Source organism: Buteo buteo, chromosome 8 (genome assembly GCF_964188355.1).
Source record: "Buteo buteo chromosome 8, bButBut1.hap1.1, whole genome shotgun sequence".
NCBI lineage: Eukaryota > Metazoa > Chordata > Aves > Accipitriformes > Accipitridae > Buteo > Buteo buteo.
In genome coordinates this window covers 15,118,878-15,144,951 of record NC_134178.1, presented here as the reverse complement: position 1 = coordinate 15,144,951, position 26,074 = coordinate 15,118,878, and the positions used below count along the sequence as shown (strand labels likewise).

General features: G+C 40.7%; 1 protein-coding gene across 4 annotated transcripts; it reads left to right on the top strand.

Moving 5' to 3' along the window:
- The first annotated feature begins 889 nt into the window (after positions 1-889).
- Positions 890-25,123, top strand: CHAF1B (chromatin assembly factor 1 subunit B). Of its 4 annotated transcripts, none has more exons than XM_075033723.1 (14): positions 890-950; positions 1,809-1,939; positions 5,743-5,875; positions 5,992-6,109; positions 7,601-7,704; positions 9,881-9,977; positions 12,478-12,562; positions 13,581-13,674; positions 14,315-14,384; positions 14,482-14,573; positions 16,059-16,221; positions 17,375-17,794; positions 19,227-19,318; positions 19,819-25,123. In XM_075033723.1, exons 2-14 carry the CDS (start codon positions 1,814-1,816, stop codon positions 19,938-19,940), a joined length of 1,716 nt encoding a protein of 571 aa, XP_074889824.1. In that variant the 5' UTR covers positions 890-950; positions 1,809-1,813; the 3' UTR covers positions 19,941-25,123. The 4 variants fall into 4 exon arrangements, with proteins under 4 accessions (XP_074889824.1, XP_074889828.1, XP_074889826.1 ...); XM_075033727.1 differs by having other exon boundaries at positions 912-950; positions 1,812-1,939; XM_075033725.1 differs by lacking the exon at positions 890-950 and adding an exon at positions 976-1,131.
- The last annotated feature ends 951 nt before the right edge of the window (positions 25,124-26,074 follow it).

Genomic DNA, 26,074 nt, shown 5'->3' with positions numbered 1-26,074 from the left:
TGTCCTGGCTTTGTAAGCCCAGTCCTACTTGCAATGGAAATCCTCATTGCCCTGTAGAAGTCCTCTTTCTTTTTAAAAAGTCAGTCTAATCTGTAGACAATAACTCTTCATTTGTTCTCTTCTGCTTTCTCACCTGCTGTGTGAGGCAGTGTAATAACCGGTGAGGTCTTCAGAGTACAAGTTTTGGCTTTAACTGCGCGGCCGGTGGTTCTTGTGCCTGTTGCTGTTGGGAAGGCAGCAAGAGCAGCACAGCCATAGGCCGTGTGGGAAGAAGGAAAGGTACATGCCAGTTTCTAAGGGTGTAATTTTTAAATTATTATTGTGAATGGAAAGGTTTGCCTTTGAAAGAAAGGGAAATTTGGGGGATTGGTTGTCCTTTGACCAGTCTAAATGTAAAACCTTCTCAAATACAGTAATGCCTTTTTTTTTTCCTTTTGCCGAGTGGGAGGGTGTTGGGCTTTCTTTAGTTTTTGTTTCGTTTTGTTGTTTTTGTGGCTTTTTCTAAGTGGAAGCAAGCTTAGGGCAGGCCAAATCCAGAACGCAGGCAAAAAAACCCTAGCCAAAATGGCAGCACGGCGGAGCCCAAGGACTTCCCCCAACCACCCGCCGCCCCCCTCTTCGCTTTCCCAGCGGGGGCGGGCAGGGCTGCCAAGTGCCTGCGATGGCGGCGCGGGCACCTTCCCAAACCGTCCGCCTGCAGCAAAACCGCCCGCCGCAAACCGGGCCGGGGGGGCGAGTCCGCCATCCGCCCGGGCTGCCTGCGGGGGGCCCGGCCGGGACGCCGCCGCCGCCTTGTCGGCCGTTCCCGCCTCCGGCAGGGGGCGCCGCCGCACCGCCGGGCTCTCCCTCCGGAGGAGGCGGCGGCGCGCAGGCGCGGGGCGGTGCGAGGCGGGCTGGGGCGGGAAACGCGCGCCCGCGCTGGAGCCCGGCCAGGCCGCGCGGCGCCGCAGGTAGGGGCTGGGGGCGCGCCCGCCCGCCCGCCCGCCCCGCGCGCGGGGTCCCCCGGCCGTTAGTCGGCGGTTGAGGGAGGCCGGGCGGACGGTGACCGCCGGCGTCCCGCCGCGCCGCGCCGCGGGGAGAGGAGCCGCCGCCGCGGGCAGCCGGCGTACGAAGCGGCGGGGAGTCGGGGAGGTAGCCTGGGTGCCTTTTCGGGGCTGTGGCCGGCGAGCGCGCTGGGTTTCGCGTGGCCGATCCTCTGAAGGAGTCCGGTACCGCCAGCCCCCCCCTCACCCCCTCGGGGGGGGACGGTTTTCGAGGCCCCCGGGGCTCCGGGGAGCGGCCGCCGCTTGCGGTGCCTCCGCCTTCCTCCTCCCCCGCCGGGGCCTTCGTGCCTTCCCGTCGTTCCGGCTTCTCGGTGCTCCGCTGTCGGTACGGAAGTAGTTGTGGCCCCGGGGGCTGGGTGGTCGGGCGCGGTGCCGGTCCGCCGCTGCTCGGTCGACCGGGGCTCGCCCCCCGTCCGGAGCCGGGCTGGGGGCAGGGCCCGGGCAGCCGGCGGCTGAAAGGGAAGAGGTGCGGTGCCTGCCCCCGGGATTTCCCGGTTGTTGTAACCCCGTCCTGTGCTTCTGTCACAACGTGGAATGCCGCCGGGAGACACGGCTTTATTGCCATTCTCACGCAGGGCCCGGGCAGTAGCTGTAGCCATAGTAAATCACAGGATTTAGAACTGGTCTTCCTTAAACCGTCCTGTCAGTTTCTGTGGTGAAATTGTTACGGGATCGGTCTGCGGCGCATGCAAAACCTGCGTTAACTTTGATGGCCTTGGTCGTAAGGAACAAGAATTTATCTGGTATTTGCTCTGTTTCCTTTAGCAGACATGAAGGTCATCACTTGTGAAATAGCGTGGCATAATAAGGAGCCTGTTTACAGCTTAGACTTCCAGCATGGAGCTGATGGGAAGATCAATCGACTGGCCTCAGCAGGCGTGGACACAGCCGTTCGGGTAAGTTTCAAACCTGTTTGTTTTGGTTTTGTAGCATGTGCAGAGCAGGAGTTGGCTTGCTGTCCGAGCTACTGGATTATTGGCTGGTACGTGACATCCGTGGTGGATGGTTTAGGGAAAGAGCATGAGACTGTACAGCTATATACAGAATGACTGTTACCCTTGGGTACTGTCCCTGAGTTCTGCTGCTGAGTGTTGAACTGTTATTTTTGGAAAATTACCTGCATTGACTGTTGGGTGATATTCCAGAGTAGTAACTGCTAACTTACGGCACAGTCTTGTGGGTTAGTGAGAAACAACTGGTTTTAATTCCTTTATGTTCATAAAAGTTGAATTTTATTTGTCATTTTGTAAGTAGTGACTCGGTAATATGGTATCTTTCTACAGCCCTTTTCATTCAGCTTGAGATGCATCTCTCCTAGGTAATTTTGTGTTGGTGCTAGCAAACTTTGTTAGTCAGTTAATCATCCTTTTTGAGAATCACTTATGAAAATGTTGAATAGCACAAGGCCAAAAGATGTGGCTGTAGGATTTACCTTTGCAAAATCAGGCAGTTGTTCTTCTAAAAGCACGTGAGGATTGTCTCCGTCGTTCAATGATCTCTTGGTTTCTCTAAAAGCCTTAGCCCTAGTTGGAAGCATTGGGAAATTGAGTGTGCTGGGTGTACCGCGTTTTTTTTTACCTGGATGTTAGTCCATTCCTTAAATAAAGTTAATGGCCTTGTGAGGCACAATTTCCTTTGCAGAGAAATAAATTGAATTTATTTATTTATTTAACAGCTTCTCAATATGGAAGGTAGACATAGTGGACAGTTTTTCTGAGTCCCCATTTGAGTTCTTCAAAAAAAACTGGCACATTTGCTTCCCTGTTTTTTGAAGCTGAGAGCGAAACAGTAGGTTACCCATCACTGCTGGGCTGTTCATTTCATGTTTGAGTTCCTGTAGGTCGGTTCAGTATCTGGGCCTGGTGATTTCCTGTAAAATACTTTTTTTGCTTGTTTACTAAAATCTCTACTGCTAACCTTTCAATTTGAGACAGTTCCTCAAACTCACCCTGCAATAAAGAAGGGTTCCAACCGGGGACCCTCCCTGTGCTCCTTAGTAATGAACTCCAGTGCAAAGAATTCATGTAGGTTCTCTGCTATGTGTGTATGTATCTGTCTGTCTAGCTGTCCTTGCATGGTATTTTACATTCTAATTATCTTTTGGGCCTGCTTATGTTCTGTCAGGCTTCCATCACTTATTTGAAGAAGAAATAAAAAATACTCTAATAAGGTTTTACTACCTGTGCAATAGGTACAGACAAAAGCCTTTCTTTTGTATTACTGCTGCATTTTCTTCTGAATAGGGAAGTGCTCTGTTCTAGCAGAGAATTTGAGTTGTAAAGATCAGATTTATACTTACATTAGGAATGGCTGGATTGGATCCAGATTTGTTTCTCAGGATCCTCAGTGCAGTACTTTGTGAAATATGCCAATACATCTTAATGTGTTTAGTAGCAAATTATTACAAATAGTAACTGCTGTGTTATGTGCATGATTAGAATGCCGCTTTCTTTTGGAGGTGGTAAATGGGATAAATGTCATTAAAAATTAGAGTTTTATTCCAGTAGCCTCAGCCAAAACTTTTCCCTTTCTCACTGGCAAATTGACTTCTTACCTGATGGTGTATGCATTTCAGGGATTTTGGCTCTATATGTAGGTTACTGAATATATATTTAAGTCATACTTACACATATACATATTTTAGGGCCAGAAAAATAAAAGATACTGCTGCTACGTCTTCTTTAGGAGGACTATTGCATACAGGGGGAAAACTGGCAGAAGTTACAGAGGTCTTAATTCAGGCTGCTTCATTGTTTGGTATATTCCTATCAAGGCCTGGTTGTTGGTTGGGTTTGGTTTTTCTGAACTGAGCTGCATCCAAGAACAGATTATTTGAAACACCTAATGGGATTTAGCTGTCTGTGGCCTTAGTCCCAGAATATAGGGACATAACAGTTTGCTCTCGTGGCTGAACCAGTGCACAAGTAGAGCAGTAGGAGTGGCATTATTATGCGCTGCAAAATCAAGAACAAGTGGAATCAGGAATTCCCTAAGCCAGCATGGCTGGCGAAGTGTCCGTATCATGCAACTGTCTTAATGCTGTTGTTATGATCAATGAGGAACTGGAATTATTATAATTCTTGCTCAAATCATCTGTTTGAAACCACTAAATCTATTGACCTTTGGGGTATCCTGCAAAACTCTTCAATTTGCTCAGACTTCTAAAGAGAGCTAAAATGTTTTTTTCTTCTGTAGTAATCAGCTTTTTTTCAGACTGTTACAGTTTGTTTTGAGGGATTTGTTAACAAGATTCTGTAATTCGATACTATTGAATCATTGTATTTATAGGCTTGTCAAATACCTTTGAAGCTAGAGGTTGTTGATGACTGAAGAGAGAAAGAAGTTATATAGTTGTTGGTTGTTTTCTTTTTTTTTTTTTTTCATTTATTGGAAATACTTAGTAATATACTTCACCAGACTAAAAAAATACTGCAATATAATTACAGCTTGTGGTGGATTGAGTGTGGTTGGCCACCAGGTGCCCACCACGCTGCTCTGTCACTCCCTCTTCTCAACAGGAGGGGAGAAAATACGATAGAAAAGCTCATGGGTCAAGATAAGGATGAGGAGATCACTTAATAATTACAGTCATGGGCAAAACAGACTCAACTCTGGGAAATTAATTTCTTGCCAATTAATAATGGAGTAGGATAGTGAGAAATAAGAACAAAACTGAAAACACCTTCCCTCACCCCTCCCTTCTTCACGGGCAGAACTCCACTCCCGAATTCTCTACCTCCTCCCCCTGAGCGGCACAGGGGGATGGGGAATGAGGGTTGTGGTCAGTTCATCACACATTGTCTCTGCTGCTCCTTCCTCCTCAGGGGGAGGACTCCTCACTCTTCCCCTGCTCCAGCTTGGGGTCCCACCCATGGGAGACAGTCCTCCATTAACTTCTCCAGCGTGGGTCCCTGCCAAGGGCTGCAGTCCTTCAGGCACAGACTGCTCCAGTGTGGGTCCCCTGCAGGGTCACAAGTCCTGCCAGAAAACCTGCTCCGTGGGCTCCTCTCTCCACAGATCTGCAGGTCCTGCCAGGAGCCTGCTCCAGCACGGGCTTCCCATGGGGTCACAGCCTCCTTCGGGCACCCACCTGCTCCAGCGTGGGGTCCTCCCTGGCCTGCAGGTGGAGATCTGCTCTGCCATGGACCTCCCTGGGCTGCAGGGGGACAGCCTGCCTCACCATGGTCTTCACCATGGGCTGCAGGGGAATCTCTGCTCCGGCGCCTGGAGCATCTCCTCCCCCTCCTTCTTCACTGACCTGGGGGTCTGCAGGGTTGTTTCTCCCACGTATTCTCAATCCTCTTTCCCAGCTCCTGTTGTGCAGCGTTTATTACCCTTTCTTAAATATGTTATCACAGAAGTGCCACCAGCGTCACTGATAGGCTTAGCTTTGGCCAGATGCAGGATAGTCTCAGAGCTGGCTGGAACTGGCTCTGTCTAACATGGGGCAGCTCCTGGTGTATTCTCAATGAAGCCACCCCTGAAGCCTCCCCCAACTACCAAAACCTTGCCACATAAACCCAGTACACAGCTGTGGCTCATAGAGGGAAAATTTGTGGTGCAACTGCAGCTTTAGCTCTGAAAGTTTCAGATAATAAGTTCAGAATGACTGCCCAAGGAGTAAATTGTGGATTAATGAAGCGGTGCATATATATTGCATCTTGTTCCTGAAAACTGTCTGTAATGCTTTTGTAACTAGATATGGAAAGTAGAAAAAGGCCCAGATGGAAAAGCAATTGTGGAATTCTTGTCCAACCTTGCTCGCCATACCAAAGCAGTAAATGTTGTGCGCTTCTCTCCAACTGGTGAGATCCTAGCATCTGGAGGAGATGGTAAGAACTGCTTTTCATGTGTCTTATGCAAGATAATTGTAATGTTGAACTAAATGTCATGCATTAACAAAACAGTGAGTGGGAAAGAAAGAATCTTCATATGATTTTTTCTACAGATGCTGTTATTTTATTGTGGAAGCTGAATGATAGCAAAGAATTGGAACCATTAGTTTTTCAGGATGAAGATGAAGCTCACCTTAATAAGGAGAACTGGACAGTCATTAAAACTTTAAGGTAGCTTAATATTTTATGAGTTTGTTTTCTGTTGTGTGTTTTTGATTCCCCAGTGACTTTTTTCATCTGGTACAGTCTTCTGTTCAGTGTATGTAGAACATCAATGCTCTCTAAAATTTGCTTGCTCTAATATTCATCCTTTTATTGTATTTAACTTTTTTTGATACATTGCCAATGTACAGGTTTGGGTAAGGCAGAAGATTTGGCATTTATGTGACATAACTAATGTGCTCTGAAATTTGTTCCTGAGATTTGCAGTCACTTAAAGCTTAGGACAGAGATATATAAAGTAAATGTGAAGTTTTATTTGCTAGCTTTATAGTGGAAATTTTGGCCACTATTAAAGCAAAAAGCATCAGTGGATAAAATGATTCATGCCAGATGATGCCTGTGAGGCTCGACCAATCTTTTTCAAGTAGTTCATTTTAATGGTTGAAAATCTACTGTATCGTACAGCTTTCATTTCAAGTGTACGATGATTAATAAAATATGCACATTGTGCCTGCTAAGACTAAGTAAGTATTAGCTGATAGTGGCTAAGGCATCAAACCATCACTGGCAGTTGAACTACAACAGCGTTCCCGCTCTTGGATGAAGTCTGAAAGAAATTAGTGGTTCTGGACTTGGAAATGCATTTTGAGTGAGCAGTATGTATAGCTCTGCCTTGCTTTCTGTGTGTATCTGTTAAAAGTTTTAGTCTCTGTCTATACTGATAAAATCATTGCTTATTTTTTGTAAAAAGTGTAAATTCTTAACTCTGCTATGCATAACTGATACATTCCTTGCAACTGCTGAGGTTTGTGTGAGAACAGTTTCAAAAGTGCTAGTGGGATTCTTGAAGTACCACCATGATCCTTTAGGAACATTTGAGTTAATCTCTTAAAACAAACAAATGCATGCAATCCCCCTTCCCCTTGATGTTGCAAATATTTATTATTAAAGTTACCACACTGTATGATAAGTCTTCAAATGACAAGCAATAAAATTTTTTTGATGAAGCCCTTTCAGGTGGTTCTGAATGTCTTGCAATGTTTGTTCAACTATATCTAAATCAACCTTAATTTTCTGTTTCATGTGGTTCTGCTGAATATGCATGTTTGTTTACCACTTCTATGAAACCCATAAATTGAAGGAAAGTTTTCTTCAATAGTAGCACTTCTTAATTGCTTTGGTGTAGTGTTTTGTCTTCTGTTTGCACAAATCCTAAAATGTTTGTTTCCAGATCTCTAGGTACAAATTCGTAAATGACTTCAAAGGTGGGGTTTTCATTGTCTGTGAAGAAGACCTGTTGAAAAGGCAGGCTTGTTTTAAATAGAAGTAGGATGTGCTTTTTTAAAATATTCTACCACTTTCTGAATATGGAATTATTTTTTTTTAAAGCTGAAAGTCATGCTGCTTTTTTTTAACCTGAAAATGCATAAAACTCATGTTTACATGTAGCTGTAAATTTTTAAATTAATAATTGGGTTTTTTTTCTCTTCTGGCTTCTAGAGGCCACCTAGAAGATGTATATGATATTTGTTGGACCTCAGATGGAAATTACATGGCATCTGCTTCTGTAGATAACACAGCTATAATGTGGGATGTCAATAAAGGTAAATGCTATGTTTATCCCTTGTGTCCCCAATCCTGGTGGAAGTGCCTCATGGTATTTACCAGAATTGTTGAAAGCATCTTCTTTTGTGATTACTAGTTTTCTGGGATTGTCAGGCAGATAGCCCAGCACATAAAGATACCCTCAAGCAGCAAAAATTTACACAGAAGTAATCTCTTTACCTTGGAGTATTCAGGAAATAAACTTTACCCCATCTTTTTTCTCCCCAAACTCCTAAAGCAGCTTGTATATTACTTACTCCACACCCCAACAAACAAACAAACAAAACTTGACTGGTATCAGGTAACTAACTACCTAGGTAAAAAAGGGGAAGCAAGTATAGGATGCAGGCTGTTTTACAATATGTGACTTTTTTTTTTTTTTTTTTAGGCTCCATTAGGCAAAACACTTCTGTTCATTCTCATCCTACTGCAGTGGGATTGCTTGTACTCTCCAATTAAAGGCCCATCTATAGAAGTTCAGATAGTAACCAGCCAAGTTACGTTGCTTTACAACGGCTTGATGTTTTCTTATTAACAGTGCAGTCATTACTTCCACTTTTAATTTAATGTGGAAATACTTTCTCTAAAGTTAACATTTTGTCTCACATTTCTATTATTTAGTGTCTAATTAAGAAAAATAAAGTAGAATCCAGCTTAATTTTTCAGAGCACGCACATGTGAAAATATGAGTGTTCTGCTGCTGGCGTTTTTTGTGTTCTTTTTGGGTGCTTAATGTCTCTCCCATCCAAACTGTCACATATACTCCTTTCGAAAAGTCTTTACCATAAATACATGAATGTTCAGTTAAGAATGTGTGTGCTTAGAGCGTAAGTATGTGTAGGGGCATTGTGACCGAATGTCTCCTGCATCTCAGAGTGCTTGTAACTTCTTTAAAAGGACATATCTATTAGAATTATTACTAAAAAAGCTGGATGGCCTCAAGCTGATATATGTTACTTGCGTGTAATGTCTTCCATTCTCACTGCTTTCTTTTGGCATGCAATTAATGCCATGGAGGCCATTTTGTGTCTTCTAGGCAGAGAGACAGCTAGTAAGTTGGAAGTAAGAAGCCATTACTGGAAAATGTAGGCTTTGTGATTGAAGTTGCAGGTACATGAAAGGAAAGAGTTTCACAGATAGCTTCCAGTAATACCCAGGCTAAAAGCTCGCATGGTTTTTTAAAAAAAATTGCTGGAAGAAAACTAATAATAAAAATTCATAGGGTTGTTTGGTACAAAGAGAGCATCACTGGCTTAAGTCCTTGAGTTAAAAACCGTTGGCAGCTTTACTGGGTATCCTGTAGAAATACCACTATGTGTTTGCTCTGTTCTTACACTCTTCCTTAGGCATTTGTTGCTGGCCACTGTTGGAGACAGAATACTGCACCAGAAGGACATTTGATACTATGCAGCATGGCCTCCACTCTATTTGTGTAGTTTTTTTGAAGAGCTATTGTCTTTGAAACTTGTCAGCTTATAGTATTTCTTTGCAGCAAAGCAACACTTAACTAATAGGAAAAAACCCGACCTGTCACTAGTATCCAAAACAGTATTTTGTGAGAATTATCTGTAACTTTACTTCATCACGATGCTTTGGATCTGAGATATTCAGCTGTGGAAGAATGTGAGTTAGCACTGCTGTAGAATTGTTTCTGAAAGCTACCCATGGGTAAGCGTCAGTCAGCATGTGTGTAGCGTATTTTTTTCAGTGCTTGCTCAGCAGAGTAGATGAGTTTATACAGCCCCCCAGCTGGAAGTTATTTTTTAACACTGGAATTTCTGGCTCTGTATTCAGCCAAATTCAGTTAGCTGTTGAACAGTATTCTAGACTTGCCTAAAAAGTTTTTTTTTCTAAATCACAAAGGTTTTGAAATACTTCTGTTTTGAAATATACTCATCTTGCATGTTTAATGCCTAAGCCAAGCTGCTTATCTGAGTTAATTTGTAGGGAACAAGCCTTAAACTGGCATGTCACAATTTACCGTACTTGTGAAGATTCTAGAAATAAAGCAACTATTTCTGATATTCTTATCACGTACCATCAAGTTAACAGTTTGTATGTTTAGAAAATGATTTCTCTACGTTTTGAAATGTTTTGTCTTGTTTTATTTCTGAAATGAAGAAACGTTTTAAAACACATTTGAATTTAGAATCTGAAAACTGTTTGTAATTTCAGGACAGAAGGTTTCAATATTAAATGAACACAAGAGTTATGTCCAAGGAATAACCTGGGATCCTCTAGGCCAGTACATTGCAACTCTGAGTTGTGATAGGTGAGCTGTTGTTTTGCCTTAGTATTCTTTCTTACTTGAGGATTAATTAAAAGCAAGTGTACAGGATAAATGTGACTTTTCTTTTAGTTTTATTCAGATCATCCTGTAAGAAGGTTGATGTGAAAGTAAAATGATACTTTAGTTAGTCTTTTTCTTGTGGTGAATGATTCCTGAAGTCTGAGTGTCCTCTCTAAGCAGCAAATAAGCTTATATAAACTTTTGTAGAAGTTTTTCTTCAGGAAGTAATTTTTCATTGTATTGGTCATTAGAGATACCAAATACATCTTAAGAGAGTGCTGAGTTCTCTGGTTGTTAATGAGCTAATAAGTTCATCCTTGTTGTTTTACAGAAAGATATAAACAGGTTAAGAAATCAGTTAAAATGTTTTTCCATTGATCTCTTTCTTTTGCCCTCTTGCTCCTTCCATCCCCAACAGTTTTGTAAGTGATGTCATTGGGAAAGCTAAACACACACTTCATAAACTTGGCCCTTGTCAGAACTTTGAGTGAGCTTAAACTGTTTAGGGCATGTGTGCTGCTCTGAAGGGGTTCGCAGCTGGCTAATAAATGTATGTCATCTGGCACCCACTGCAAAGAAAATTGCTGTAACAGTGGAAAAGTAGTTTTGATTTAAGATTTGCAATAGGCTCAGAAAAATGGTAAGTTAATGGCAACTAGGTCATTATGAGCCTCTGTCTTCTGATAATCGGTTATATGAGATTTGTGTGCTTTTTATTAAAATGAACAGCAGTGAAACACAAGTAAAAGAATGATGCACAACTTTTTCTTTGAGTGAAGTTGCAAGTGAGAGCATGAACTAATCTGAAGAGGGGAAATCTCCCACCGTCTCAGGTTTCAGATGCTTTTCTGCAAGGTTAGTGAATAGCATTGGCTCAGTGGGGATCTAACAGGAGCCAGGCCAGTTGCTAGGACTGGGCACTCACCAGCCTGGGGTGGGGAGACCTAGTCTCCCTTTTGGGAGACCACCTTAACTGTGTGACATACAGAGCCAGTAGTTCCACAAATGTCTTAAGCTCTCTGCCACAGCCTCACGTTCTATTTTCTTTTCCTAGCTCTGTCCAGGATTCTTTGTGGAGCTGTTTCAGCACATTAAATCAGCAGAAAGCTGTTTTTTGTTAGGTTGGTTTTCTGCCAGCCTAACAAAGAACATAACTTGGTGAAGGTCAGAGCTGGCAGAAGGGAGGGGGTGGTGGGATGAGCAGTTGGATTTGCTTAGGCTACCTGCTGGTTTAGTGAGATGAAGTCAGGGGAGTTCCAATGTTCTGTGCAGAGATGTACTCCAGCCTTCATTCATTCCAAAGGAAACTGAGGCATAGAGATGTAGGTAATTGTCTTTGAGGTGAGTTCGCACTCTGCAGGTGTCACTGGTGGAGTGACACACTTCACTCGTAATAGAGAAATAGCAATATGTTTATTGATATAAAACAGTGATTAAACAAATTTTGATAGTAAATGTGACAGTGGTTTAACAAGATCCGATGGCAAGGTTCACTTGATATTTACTGCATAGAGGACAGGGTCAGACAAAACTGTCAGGGGCACCCTCCTTTTGAGTCATGAGGTTCAGAATAGACCCCCTTGCTTTCTAAACTCCTTCTCAGAGAGGAGTCTAGGTGCAGCTGGATCCACTCCTAGTCCCAGACTTGGTCAACTGTTTATTTCTAAAGGACTATATGTGCACAATCAATCCTTTATATCACTTAGCTAAGAGTTTGAAGTTTAGCATGCTATTAATCACTTACTAAGAATCTGTTGTGTCAAGAACTCTCTCAACCTCGAGCAGTAACCTTGAGAGGGGTCCCTACTCAAGGGGAGATCCTGGTGTGCAGCCCACTGCTGTGTAGGAATGCTCAACAGGCCCTGGGCTGTCCACTAGTTATGGAGTAACATAATTGACTCAGTCATATTTGCATACAGACTACAGATGTTGCTTCTTCAAGATTTGGCTTATGTCGGACATTGACCAGCACTGTGGTTAGGTGGGTTTATTGTTCAAATTAGCCCTTGGCTATTTTATTGTTATGTGTCTCCCCTGAATCCACCATGAGCTGGGATACAGCCGTCACGACCACATGCATCCATTATGACTGCCACTGGTGGTTATCACTTGAGCAGGATTACAGGACATACAGGTCAGGTTGAGGAGGGAGCACACCACCACAGCAGGAGCTTACTGGCTACTACAGCACAGGTAGGAATAGTGTGGCTGTTCACCGTGCACTAATTCCCTTATTCCTCCATGAATGCATATGCTCGTACTTCACAAACCTTATTGAGTCAAATAATTGTCAAGTGACTCATTCGTTATTTAGCCATCAAAACATGTACCCCCAGTGGTGTCTCATGAACAGAGTTATAATTAATTTGTGATTTTCATTTCTATTTGGCAGTCCTGACTGAGAAGTGAGGTCCTGTAGTGTTGTATGAGACTTGGGGTGAAAGGAAGTTGTTCATGGCTAACTGTGCTCTCCACCGTGTAGGGTCCTGCGGGTGTACAACACGCAAACCAAGCGTGTTGCATTCAACGTTACCAAGTTGCTGTCTGGATCAGGAGCTGAAGGAGAGGTACATTGTTCTGCTACTAATGGTACTGGAGAATGTGCTGGAGAATTTTATATGAGTTGTTCTATGAAACCAAAGGAGCAAATATTTTCTATTCAAGTAATCCATATATCAGATATTTTGTCTCCTGTCTCACCTTTGCGTGTTATAAATAGACACCACTTCAGGTTTCCTTGAACATCACAGAAGTGACTAAGAAAGAACACTGCCTGCTGCTGTTGATCTCTTGCAAGTTCAGCTGTTTAAAGTAGTAACACAATGTCTTTGATTGTAAATGTTAAAAATAGTGTGGAAAAAATAGTATGCATAGTGAATTCTCAATAAGAAAAACTTCAAACATGTCTTTCAGTAGCTTTAAGTTTATTAATGGATATGACGTAGCAATAATATTTTAAAGTCAGCAGCCTGAAATTTTCAAAAAGGTAGTCTGATTTTTAGGAAAAAGATGAATTTGGGAAAATTTAGGAAATTCTCTCTAACCCTAAGAGGGAAAACAAAGAGCTTTTTTCTCCCAAACAGTTCTAAGTGATAGTAAAATAACACCTCCAAGCTGGCTATAATCTTTTTAATTCTTTCTATTCCCTTTCTTTTTTTTGTGAAAACATTTGTAACAGTTTTATAGAGACTAAAGAACAGCCCTGAGAGAGGGTGTTTTGCCATTATAGAAGTTCTCTTTAAACCTCTAATACTAGAGTTAAAATTAAATGCCTAAGGAACAGACTTTTACATTGACTGTTAAATAATGTTGTTCTCCAGGTTATTACTGGTTTTTGATTACTGGTCTAATGTGACTGCTCTTGGAGTGTTTTGATTAGTAGCTGAAGAGGGATCAAGGACTATTTTTCTTAGCTGTGAAGAATTTATAGCACAGCAGAAAGTGAGTTTGAAGGAGCCATGGTTTTTAAACCATTTATTTTAGAAGTTCCATCAGGTTGGATGGTACAAATGGATGGTTTTTCTCACTTGAATTCCAGCTGACATGTTCGCGGCACTTTACACAATTGTATTTTCAATGTTACAGGCTAGGAGCTATCGGATGTTTCATGATGACAGCATGAAGTCATTTTTCCGCAGGCTCAGTTTCACTCCTGATGGCTCCTATTTACTCACACCAGGTATGTGAGAAGTGTACTGTAACTTACATCGTATCTATTATGCTCTAGTTTGAATGTGCATCAAGGTTGCTTTCAAACTGCCATTCCTCATTCTTCCTATTGAAGAAAATAGAGACTCCACAATACTCTTCTGTTAGCAGTCCAGAAATCAACTTTCTCCTGTGATAAAAACTATATTTATGGCATTTTCTGAACTGAGACATGTAAATTGCAACAATACAGCTCTGTTAAAACAGTAAAGAAGAATAATGAGTGGTTTCTTTTGACTGGTCTCTCTTTGTTTGTATCCTTTCTTAAGAACATTCTGTAGTCATAGTAAAAATAACATTGCAAGGAGGAGATCAGTTTGCCCATATAAGCACTGCTTTTATAGATGTCTGGCAACATCAAAAAGAGGCTTTGAGGGGGAAGTATATAAGGGAAACAAAAACAGCACTAAATAAATATTTGGGATGCCTTTTTAGGTTGTGTTCAGGTTGCACAGCTCTTGCCCAACTGACAAGCCTAATTCCTGAGAGGTAGAATGTTTATGGACATAAAGTAAGCCTAATTCCTGAGAAGTAGAATGTTTATGGACATAAAGTGTGTACTCAGTACCTTTTTGAGTTGATGAGTAATGTTTTAACCTTTATTTTTGCAGCTGGCTGTGTTGAATCGGGCGAAAATGTAACAAACACCACATATGTTTTCTCCAGAAACAATCTTAAAAGGTAGAATTTAATAAGATCAAAATATCTTTTTATTAAAAAAAAAAAATATTAAAACAAATGAAATGCTGTTTTCTGAAATACTGATTCTTTATAAAAGGCCCATGGGTCACCTGCCATGTCCTGGAAAGGCAACTCTTGCTGTTCGCTGCTGCCCAGTCTACTTTGAGTTGAGACGAGCATTTAATAAAGGTACTGTAAATCCTTCAGGGAGTATGATTTTACAGCAAATATGTGAAAAGGCCAATGTGGCTGTTTACTATTTTATGCCCTAGCCTTTTAACATTCCATTAAGATAGTGTTGTACCACATCTTAGAAGCTGTTTCCTGATTCTAAGACCCCGAATTCACCTTAAGTACCTTGTGAGTAGCTTTTGATATGGTGGATAAATGTTCTTACTTGGCCTCTTAGGCTACAGAAACACTGTTTAATATTTTTCTTTAACTTTTAACCATTTTGTGTGAGTAAAAGTAAATAACTTGGCTTAGCACTGAAGGAGTGGCCCAGTGAAATATTTTCTGTTAGTCTCAACTACCCACATCACAGAAGCACCAGAGAGTGGGTATAGTTTGCAACAACCATTGGTGTTTATTCAAGGAAGCCAGACCTGAAGCAGTGCTGGTGTTACTGGCCAGAACAGGAGTTCTGAGGTGGGGAAAGGATTGTATGAAGTTGCATAAGAACTTACCTGGAGGTTGAAATCCAGCCTTAGTGTAAGCCCAGTGGGTCCAGGAGTGTTTATAATTTAGCAGGACTGGTCTTACTCTGCTGAAAAGGCAGAGCTTTGCTACTGTCTTTAGGGGGTCGATTTGTAGTATTCCCTACAGGACTTAGAGATTACCTGTTGTTGTGTTCTGTATTTTCATCATTATCTTTAGATCCATTGTAATGGTGTGTTGCAAAGTAAGGAGATGAGTGTCTGCTGTTGGTCTCTCTAGCTCCTCTAAACAGAATGTTTAGGTTCTGCCACATACACCCAGAGAAGTGAAAATCTGTGGTAGTCTAGAAATCTATAGATGTGAGTAGCTTACATTATGTTAATGTTAATGGCCTGTCTTAGTGCATAGCTTCCATAATCATCATAGAACTGAGCAGGAGCTCTATATACTAGGAATTTCTGAAAGCAGCTAGCTAGCACTCAGCTTCCAGTGGAAGTTGGAATAATCTGGCCTTACAAAGAGCTGGAGTTGCAATGAAAAGACTAGCTAGGAGCTGAACCCAAGATAACACAAATAGAGCTAAATTCATTGTTTTGACTGAGTCATACAAAATATAACATGGTGGTATAAATTTGTCATGACCTTGATTTACACTATATCCTCAGGTGTGGGGTTTTTGACTTTAATACTAAAGTTCCTATAAATATGCTGAAAAATTTCAGCTGGAAAATACATGACAAGCTTTACAAAACAAAATAATAACAATCCAGATGGACAAAGCTTCTGCCAATTTCTCCCTCTTCAGCTAAGACAATACAGGGCAAACTTCAGGCAACAGAAATGTTAGTGCTTGACGTTAAACTTTACATTTTATACAAGTTCTATCTTCTCAGCCATTATCTTGATACTGATTAATAATGAAATCTTTATTTAGATTCATGACTAAGCTAGTGCAGTTACTACCTTGCAATGAATGCAAGACAGAATTCTGAATGTGTTCATTTCTCTGCATTCTAGATGAAATCAGTCAGAAATCATCTCCTGCTCTATTTAATCTGCCCTATCGATTGGTGTTTGCTGTTGCTTCAGGAGATTCTGTGCTTTTTTATGATACTGAGCAGTCCTTCCCCTTTGGTTATGTTTCTAACATCCATTATCACACCCTGAGTGACATTTCATGGTAGGTAATTGTTACATTCTTAAGATTTGTTGTGATGGGGGAAATGTCCTTTTTACAAGTTGAAGTTCTGAAAAACATCTTGTGTCTTGCTTTATTCTTATATTTTGTTTATGATGTGCATGTGGTCACTGTCATCACAGTGTCTGAACAGCAAGCCACCTCTTTTTTTGCCCTGTAAACGAGACAATCATTGTTCTTTATTGGTTGGGAAACAAGGTGCAAGCACCCTGGGGACAAGCAGATGGAAAATTTTGTGAAAGCTAATGTAGTGGGTGCCCATGAAAAGTACTCATTGTTCAGGCAGTATAACTGGCAATAATGAACTTATTTAGAGGCTTTGGAAGTCATCTGTCGGAGTTCAGGTGTCTGTATCCTGGCCAAATTCTAGTTTATCTGCACAGTTCTTGGTGGTTCTTCATGTATGGGATGAAGTAATTTATCTGATGTGATGTGGGGAGTCAGAACTGGAGCTGAAAATTGAACCCGAGTCTTCCAATCAGGATATACCCCTGTGCTTCTTCTCTCATGCCTTTCTAGCCAGTATCCCTAAGCTGAGGACCACATGGAGGCTGCTTTTTCAGAAGTTATAATTGATGTTCAGACACTGTGAACACCATTGTGTGTCAGGAGGAGGGGAGTGGAAGAGAATAGAAAATCAAGTGCTTTTAATCAGTGATAGATAGACATTACTTGGTGAAATGAGCACGAAGAGCCCATTCAGGTGAGCACCACGGTGATTCTGAGCATTGCCTCTACATAGCACAAGGAATGCAGCCAAAGAGCTTGAACTGCTCTGTGAGTCTGAATGAAGAGAGCCATATTTCAGCCATATTTCAGAAACAGTGGCTGAAGAATTGTGTACCTGCAATTGAACCATGCTTTGTGCTAGCTTAAGTGCTGGCAGCAGCATATTGCAGGTCATAACAGATGACACCAGAGAGATTAAATTAAATGCGAAGGCCAGAATTGAAGATCTTTTGTTCATTTGAATTGGATGTCTTTCACTTGACTGCAGTTTTATTTAAATGTATATGTGTACCTGGGTAAGGGAGGGGGAAAAGACAGGTATGGCATGTGTTATAGATGGGGGGATGAGGGTTGAAGAAAAGTTCTGGCCTTTACTCTTAATGGAAAAAAAAAAAATCGCAAATAGGTCCAGCGATGGAGCCTTTCTTGCTATTTCTTCCATGGATGGATACTGTTCATTTGTTACCTTTGAGAAGGATGAACTGGGAATAGCACTGAAGGAGAAGCCACAGATAAATGTCAGGACTTCTGGTGCAACAGAGAAGAAAGTGAAAAAGAGCCAGTCGCACAAAGTCATTTCCCCAGGCTCTAAGCTGACAGAGGGGACTCCTGGCAGGGTCACTGATCCCAGCACTCCCACCCTCCAGCCTAGAACACCTACAGCTGTCAGTAAGGACTTGCCTTCCACACCTGTAAGCATAAAAAATGTTCCAGTCTCATCTTCAGACGAGAGGAAAATCAGCCAGTCAGCCAGCCAGAGCACTAAAGTAAACCAGCCCAGGAGGATTACTCTCAACACTTTACAAGCATGGAGCAAGACGCCAAGGTGAGATTTATATTGCTGTTTCCAGTCATAAATACGAAGGCCAAGACAAGCTGTGCTTGTGCTACATTTAAAGGTTGAGGTTTAGACATAAATTCCTAGCCCTGTGTCTTGGTGGTAGCTGTCTTGACATGGAACTTTTTGTTCCAGTCGTACTGCAACTGAAAGGTCAAAATGCCTCCTGAATCTTAAAAGTACAGCTTTTATATTTCTGTCTGAAATGTGAGGCAGTAACAAAGTTAACCTGACCATTATGCCTGGTCTGTATGGCAGCAACAGGTGTCTGTCTTCAGTTCCCATTTTCTGTACAAAGATGGTACCTGAAGCTTTCAGCTGACAAGAACTATTTAAAGACCCTTCTGACAAGAAATATTTTAAGAGTGCAAGTCTAGACAGACCCTCATTGTCCACAGTCATGGATGTGGGACTTAATGCATTGATTGAGGTTATTTCCTAAGGTGAAGATGTAGGTTTTTAGAAATTGCCTGTAATCCATGTATTGATTGTTAAACAGCCTGCAGTAGAAGATCCTGAGCTGGTGTGCGACAGTAAGGAGACAACCATGCAAATGGAGATCTAGACCTTGTCAGCAAAACAAGGCTATTTTAGAATTAAAGGAGATTATTATAACTTCTCATGGGAATGTTTTAATTAGTAGATGGCTAGGGAGGAAGTGGTGAACAAGAAAGCAGGATTGTGGATTTCATCAACAACCACAAAGAAAAATCTTGAAGATGATGGCTTTCTACACACTAATGTTCATCTCTACTGGAACTAGCAAGTCAAAGGGTTGTACGTAGTTGAAAGTGGCTTGAGCCTGGAGGGTGGGGTGACTGATGCAGCTAATTAGTCTTTTTATTTTTGAGAGAAACTATATTTAATCATATCAACTGATGATGCCATGAGTGTTGTCTTGTAGTAGCATGCTTGGTGGTACTTGTAAGACTTTTTTTTTTTATGGTTCAATCCTCTGCCACTTTTGTGCTTAATTTTTAAGTACTGTCCAGAAGAGATTTAGCAGAACAAAATAGATTTACAGTAATAATTAGTGGACCTCAGCAGGCAAAAGAATTCCCTAGTGTTTTATGAATCTAGAGTGTTAACATGGACAGGGCTAGGGCATAGTAAGTGCAGCCAGTCTTAATTTTAAAGTTTTTGACCAAGATACTGTGCTCTGAAGGTGAATATCAAGCACTGTGCCACATATAACATATGTAAAAGTACTTTCTAGTGGAAAAGATCACTAGTGATATTTAAAGTACTTCTAAAAAATGCTCTATTTAACATATAACAAGAAGAAAAAATGCATAGTAAAATATATCTAAAATAGATTTAAATTTAACTGATTCTATTTGAAGTAAATCTTTAAATAAAGTATTTGTGGAAATGATGGCTTTAAAGCAATTGAACTGTTTCTGTTTCTGCTTTTTTAAAGGAGAGTAAACTTGATTCCACTGAAGCCAGATATGACAACCTCTGCATATACAGATACAGTTCCTATACCTCCTTCCTCAGAACAGGAACGTGGTAAGCTTTTGTGGTATGAATAGCCAGCAAAGTCTTTTGCCAATCAGTTCTTTCCATTACGGGGTTCTGTTATAAGCTTATAACACAAGCACAATCAAGCACAAACCTAAACCTAGTTGCAGGTTTTACAGCTTCTTCATTGTCTTGGTGTGTTTGAAAGGTGCTTTTGACAATGTGAAATGTGTGCTCACTGTGGTTGCTCTTGGGCAGCTGCTTACGTGACAATATGTCACCACAGTTTTTATAGTAATGGGTGCATTAGCTGACACTGAAACCAAGAAGAGTAAATTCCCTTGGATGTAATGTCCTCCAGGTCTTAACAGGTGAGTTTAAGACCCTTATACTTGTAGCACATCATTGTTTCAGTTGCTGGACTCTCTCCAACCAGGGTTGGGGTTTTTTTTTGTGAGTGCTGAATTGTTTGTGAATTCAGCAAATGATTTTACTTTCTTAATCTGGTTTTGCTTAGCCTAAATGATTTTCCTATCTGCCTGTTTCAGAGAGGCCGTTACCATCTGATGACAGTCTTCAAAATCCTCCAGCATCGAAACGACCTAGAACTGAGGAATTGTCTCTTTCTACATCTGCTGAAAGTCAAGTCAGCTGCAATTCAAACAAATAAAGGCTGAGCTTTTAGTAGACTCTTCACAGTCTGAAGGCAATCCAGCCATATCAGAGTACATTTATTTTGCAAATGTTAAATCCTCAATTCCTGATTAAAGTACCATACGCATATTTGACGTAGTGCTGTGAAGAAAGAAACTGGCAGTAGAAGACACAGATTTCAGGAATGTAGCTTTGCAGAAGAGGAAATAGTTGGGAAGTGACTTCTAAGTGTGTTTCTACTTCTTGAAGACAGCATTCTTCAAGAAATGCCACAGCTTAAGGAAATCAGGGAAATCTGGGTATTAAAAAGCCATACAGTAACCTAAAAGTCTCCATCAAAGTCCCTAAGTTGATGTTTATAAAGTATTGTACCTTCCAGTAACCTGTCTGGCAAAAGAATAGAATTTCTAAGGACTTGAATGCATTCATAATGATTTAATGTGGTTTAAGACAAAAAAAAAAATGAAACCGTTTTATTCAAGTATCTTTGCTTATATGTTTAGCAGTGCAAAATAATTCATGCTGTCCAGTACATGTGGAATGGAAGCTGATGTTCACATGCTCTGAATGCAGCAGCCTACAGTATGACTGATATGACTGAAACATAAATCAGAACTTGTAACTGCAAGAAACAAGAAAGCAAAAGGAAGAAACCATCTGAAGACCTGTTATAAGCATTAAACAGCAGAAGGAAGTTCTTAATTGTTTATTTTCTGTGTTTTAAAAAAAAAAAGCAGACATGAGATTTTCCTGAGGCGGCAGTATTTGAGCGTATGCATCAGAAGTTTTCGCCCATTTTTCCAAATCTTAACTCCCTTAGCCAATAAAATATAAATCCAATGTATGTTAAACTTCTATAAGTTGATTTCTTTTTAGCATTTAATACTTGCGCTAAGCATTTAGCATTTAATAATTGAACTAAGACCTGCAAATTGAAAACAGTGAGTCCAAAATATTTGAAAATCACTACTCTGGATTTGCTATGGTGTGCAGACTTGGCCTGTAGAAGTAGAATGTTCAACCACAGTATTCTGAGCTCATCCACTTTATTTTGTTTAACATCATGGACTTGATTTTAAAAAGTAAGATAATTCTTAAAATGTGAATAGTCGTTGTAGCTGGTGATAGCATGTAGGAGTTTTAAACAGAATTTCTTCTCATGGTTTAGGCTATTTTTCTATCATTTGAAGTTCCACAACACACAGGAGGGGAAAGCTGCAATTCATATTAAAGCTCTATGACTTTCATTCTTCCCTGGATTTGGTTGTTTTTAAGGTGTGTAATTTACTTAGCGTTTGTTTTCTGTCAGTTTCTAAGAAAGTGGACTAATACTTTAGAAAAGCAGAAATACAAATGTTTCAGAAGTGATCAATAAAAGTTAATAGGGAGGAAATATTAACAAATACCTATGTCAGTGTTTCAGGCAAATGAAGTAAGTTGCCTACAATTTAATTTCAACAGTAATTAATAAGCAAAGAGTTGTAGGAAACTAACTGTATCTTTGCTTTCAATCACAGAGATGAGGATGGAGCTTTGTTAGACTTCAAAAGTGGGTTTTCTTCTAGAGAGGAATATAAAGACTTAATTACCAAGCAAAGCCACATCTAAAACTTTTTTCCCCAAAAGTTTATAGAGCTATCTGAATTGATAGCTGAAGCAGATATCTGTAACTAGCATGCATTGCCTGACTTGCTATTTTATGTTTTGTCCAGTTTGAGCTCAAAGAACATTGGTAGTTCATCTTTCTGTGGGACAGTGACCCACTTAGTACAGTACTGCAGTGTTTTGTTTTGTGCACTGCAAAGGATCCTTTGAATTCAAACTTACACTTCTAATACTAATTGCAAAGCTATCCTGATAGGTATTTTTAAATCTTTTGTTGTTGTTGTTGTTGTTTTTTACACAGTGTATTTCACTGTAAACTACTCTTTCTGTTGAAAACTAGTAGGTTGGGTATATTATTTTAGTGTTATTGGCATACCTGGTCTCTGTGGTCTTCAGTCTTCAGATGCAATTAATTGCCAGAGTATTCAACTTTATTTCATACCTTAACCATTCAGGTGACATCCACATTTGTTTATGTGGTTCCTCAGCTTATTTTTGTTCTGCCTTACAATCTAATAGGAGCTGTAAAGTTAATGTGGCTTTCATAGCTGCCATTTGGAGACTATTTTCACATCATGATCTCTGTCAGAATGCTCTATCTGATATTTCGTCTTCCCTAATAGGAATTTTTTCTGTTTAGTTCTAGTTGTCTCTTGCCTCTATGATTTCCTGCTTCTCTTCTCTGTTGATTCTGTTACTTATACACTACTCTGTCAAATTTATACGGTGCTAGTTTTTTAACCTTTTTCTATAAATGGATACCATCATTTGTATAATAAATTACTATCTTTAACACTGTGGCAGTCAGAACTGTAGATTCCTGGGTTTTGTGATTCCTCTTTCAGTCTCCAAGGGGCTATCCCCACCTAACATTCATACTTAAGAAATTGAAAACTATTCTTACACTGTTTATAGAAAGTGTGTTCATGTTTTGTTCTCAGTCATGCACTAGACTCTGCTTCAAGACAGAACATGCCTGATGCTGTTTCAGTTCTTTCTTGACTGCTTCATAAGGTGATGTATTGCCTAGACATAATTCTTTCAAGGGTGCACTTTAGTCCAGTTTTGGCTTAAATGTTATTTTTAATTGGCCAGCTGAATTGTTCATACTTCAAATGGACCCTGAGTTCATATTCCAGCTGTGAATGTGGTGTAGGTGCTGTCTTAGGTCACATTTTGCTCAGTGCCTTCTGTAAGGATCTTACCTGCTTTGAGGACTATTATGCTGCTTGTACTATCTTGATGAGGTAGCATTATGGAAAAATACCCTATCTACATCTTTTGACCTCACAGCAATAAGAAGAGGGAGCTGAACTCATCGAATTAACTAATGTAGTAGGCAGCAAATTACTGTTAAACTCAGGGAACCATGGAACTCTTCATTTGGGGTGTTCAAGCCCTGTGCCCATCAACATGTTTGGTACTAGTGTATATCAGTGTCCCACAGGCCAATCCCCTGGAAAAAAAAAAAAAAAAACAAACAACAAAAAAAAACCAAACAAAAAAGAGCACAGTTGCACAAAGTCATTTCCCCAGGCTCTAGGCTGACAGAGGGGACTGTTTGAGCAGCAGGGTTGGGTCAGATGACTTCAGGAGGTCCTGTCCAACCTCACCCGTTCTGTGATTCTGTGAATGCTGCCACTTCCAGTTTGGCATAGTTTGAATGAGCAAGTGCTTTAACACTTCAGATGGAGAAGTTACTAGTCATGGGAGTTCACTAATACATGTGGTCTTTATGTGCCATTTCTTTCCATCTTCCTCAGAATCACATGGATTTTGCTAAGTGCATGAAACATAATGAAAGGTGGGGAGTGAGCATATCCAATATGCCTACTGCACAAATAAAGTCTTCTGCATTATCTGATAGTGTAAATATCTGTGTGGACTATATGTCTTGGAGAGTTCAAGTTACAGGCAAGTGATCCTTTCCCTTTTTCAGATTGGTTTTCTTGCATGTCTTACATGTACTTCTCTGGCTTGATAGTAGACCTTTTAAAATGTCATCTTTATGTCCCAGTTCTGCATACTTTCTTATTTAAGTATGTGTCTGTATGTACATGTAATAATTTTTCCATGTCAGAAAACCAGTTTGTTACCTTAAGCCATTGTGCCTTTTTTCATAAGTTCAGTGAAGGGCTGGAAAAGCCAGGCTACAGAAGCACAAAGCATGAGACTTCTGTGTAAAAACAAAGTGCAGAGCGACCGCTGGATGTCACTCTTCTGATAGGATTCCTCCTCCCGGGGCTATGAGGAAAAAATGATACTAGCGGCAGCAAGGAGAAAGAAAACACTTTTCTTTTTAAATAAAAGCTGTAGGTGAATCTATATAACAAATGTATGTTATCGCAAAATAAACTTTTTCTACAAGCTTCCTTCTAAGAAGACAGGGTTTGCTTTCTTATGAATTACATTTTAGATTTGACTACGGAAAGTAAGTCCATACTATGATAGCATTTCTCTGTTGGGAGATGTAAAATGATAAACCTGAAATGCCACATGCAGCCTGAAACTTTCCAAGAATGTCTTAAGCATCATTTCTGTTGAAAAGCTCTTTGAAGAGGTAACGGGAGGGATCTGGAAGGCATGTGGACCATCTGGTTAGTATGCTCCAGCCAGCTTTCAATTGTCTTGCCACAAGTTACCAAATTGTGATACACATATTGCTACAAGTACACAAAGTATTTCAACATCCAGGACCTGCTGCTGCCACCACCAGTGCTAGCACCTACAGCTCTGGGTGGGAGTTGGTAAAAAAAAGAGAAAAATGTTTGCATGCCCCACCCATAAGTCAAAAAGCATTTAATCATGTGTGTCCATATAACAATACCATCTTATCTGTCCTAATCTGTTTTAAAAGGGTGCACTGCCATGTTATTTATCTTCCAGCCCATTAAAAGGAAATGAAAAACATGAGGGCAGAGTCACACAAAGCTGCTGGAGTCTAGGAGAAAGTGGCCATGGTGGGTGGCAGGTGTAAGGGCGGTATGTAAGCAATCCTCACGCATGATATGTGTTCTGTGTGCAAGAGCAAGAAGTCATACAACTCCTTACTTACGTGTCATTTTTTACTCCTGGTTAGAAAGGGACTTCTTGCTGCTTCCACCATTTGTCAGGCTAGTGCTGCTCAGTCAATGATAGGTCTTTTCCATTGTTGAGTTACTGCTAGTTAAAATCAGGATCTCTTGCTCCTCAACAAAAACATATGCAGATATACCACCTTAAAAACCAAATACTTCTGTGAGCCACTGAACTAGTAAGGCCTTGTTTCAGATGGATATATAGCTAATTGCACTAGGGGTTTCAAATAGATCTTGCAACTTTTTACATGGGGAAGGATTCACGACTGTGTTGCTCCTGGAAAGACTTTCTGGTATGTAATAAAGGTTAATTTTTAGACAGCTAGAAATCATGCTCATGTGCTATTGATGTTAGCTTTAATTTTTCTTCTATCCGGCTACCTGTATTAATACATCTTGTAATTATTTAACCACTGCCTTTTTGTCAAAATTTGGTTGATACTTGCCTATGGATTCAAAACAGAATCTCTGTACTGTGTGTGCACATTCCCCATGTTTACATAAGCATCATTTCTTATAAAAGAAAACAGGCTTACCAAGTAACTATATTGTATGTGTGTTTTCTGCTATAGCAGTTGCAGGATCATGAAGAAGCAGCAGATTGGAGTTGCATGATAAAGTATGGTATCACAAGTTACATGATAACAGGATTTGCTACATGAAACCTATCTACTTTTCACACCGTTCTTTTCTTCGTGCTACTATAAATTATTTTTCTGTTGCAGTTCAAAGGCTGTAGATCATTGCTACATGGCAACAGCAAATTTCATTGTGGAATTTATGTAGACAAATCAGTATTACAAACACATGAAACTGGAGGGAGGTCATTCCCAGACATGGCATACAAGGGCCAGATTTTTAGAAGTACTAAGAGCTCATGGCAGGGTTGGACTAGATGATCTTTAAAGGTCACTCCCAACCTAAACCATTCTATGATAAGTAGAGGCTGCGGACTGATGTGTTGAGCAGTACTGTTTTGCCAGTATCTAAAAGCTCCTACAAACAGAAGGTACAGCTTTTTAGTATGAAGAATTACATAGAAACTGGCTGTTTTACCAGTCCATTTCTAACTCAGCTTGTAGATCAATGAATATCTCTCACAAACAGAATCGACCTTCTGCTTCTGACCATATCATGATTTTTACAAACATACAAGTATGTCTGGGCAAATATAGATGTGTTACTTCAAATCTCGTCTGACAGATGAGGAACACCATCGAGTACCTTCTGCTAACTTTAAGCCCCTGTTTGGACAAAGTGCAAATGCCCGTAGGGCGTTGAGGCTACACTCTCATCCCTCCGCGTTCCCCTCGGGGAGGACAAAGCTCTTGGAACAACAGGCAGAAAGACATTCGTAGCAGCCCCAAATCTGTAAGTGATCCCTGTGCACTCTGAGTCCAAAAAGGAAATCATGGTCGGGCAGACATAAGACAGTGCTCCTACCCAGTGGTACCTCCTGATTTTCTCT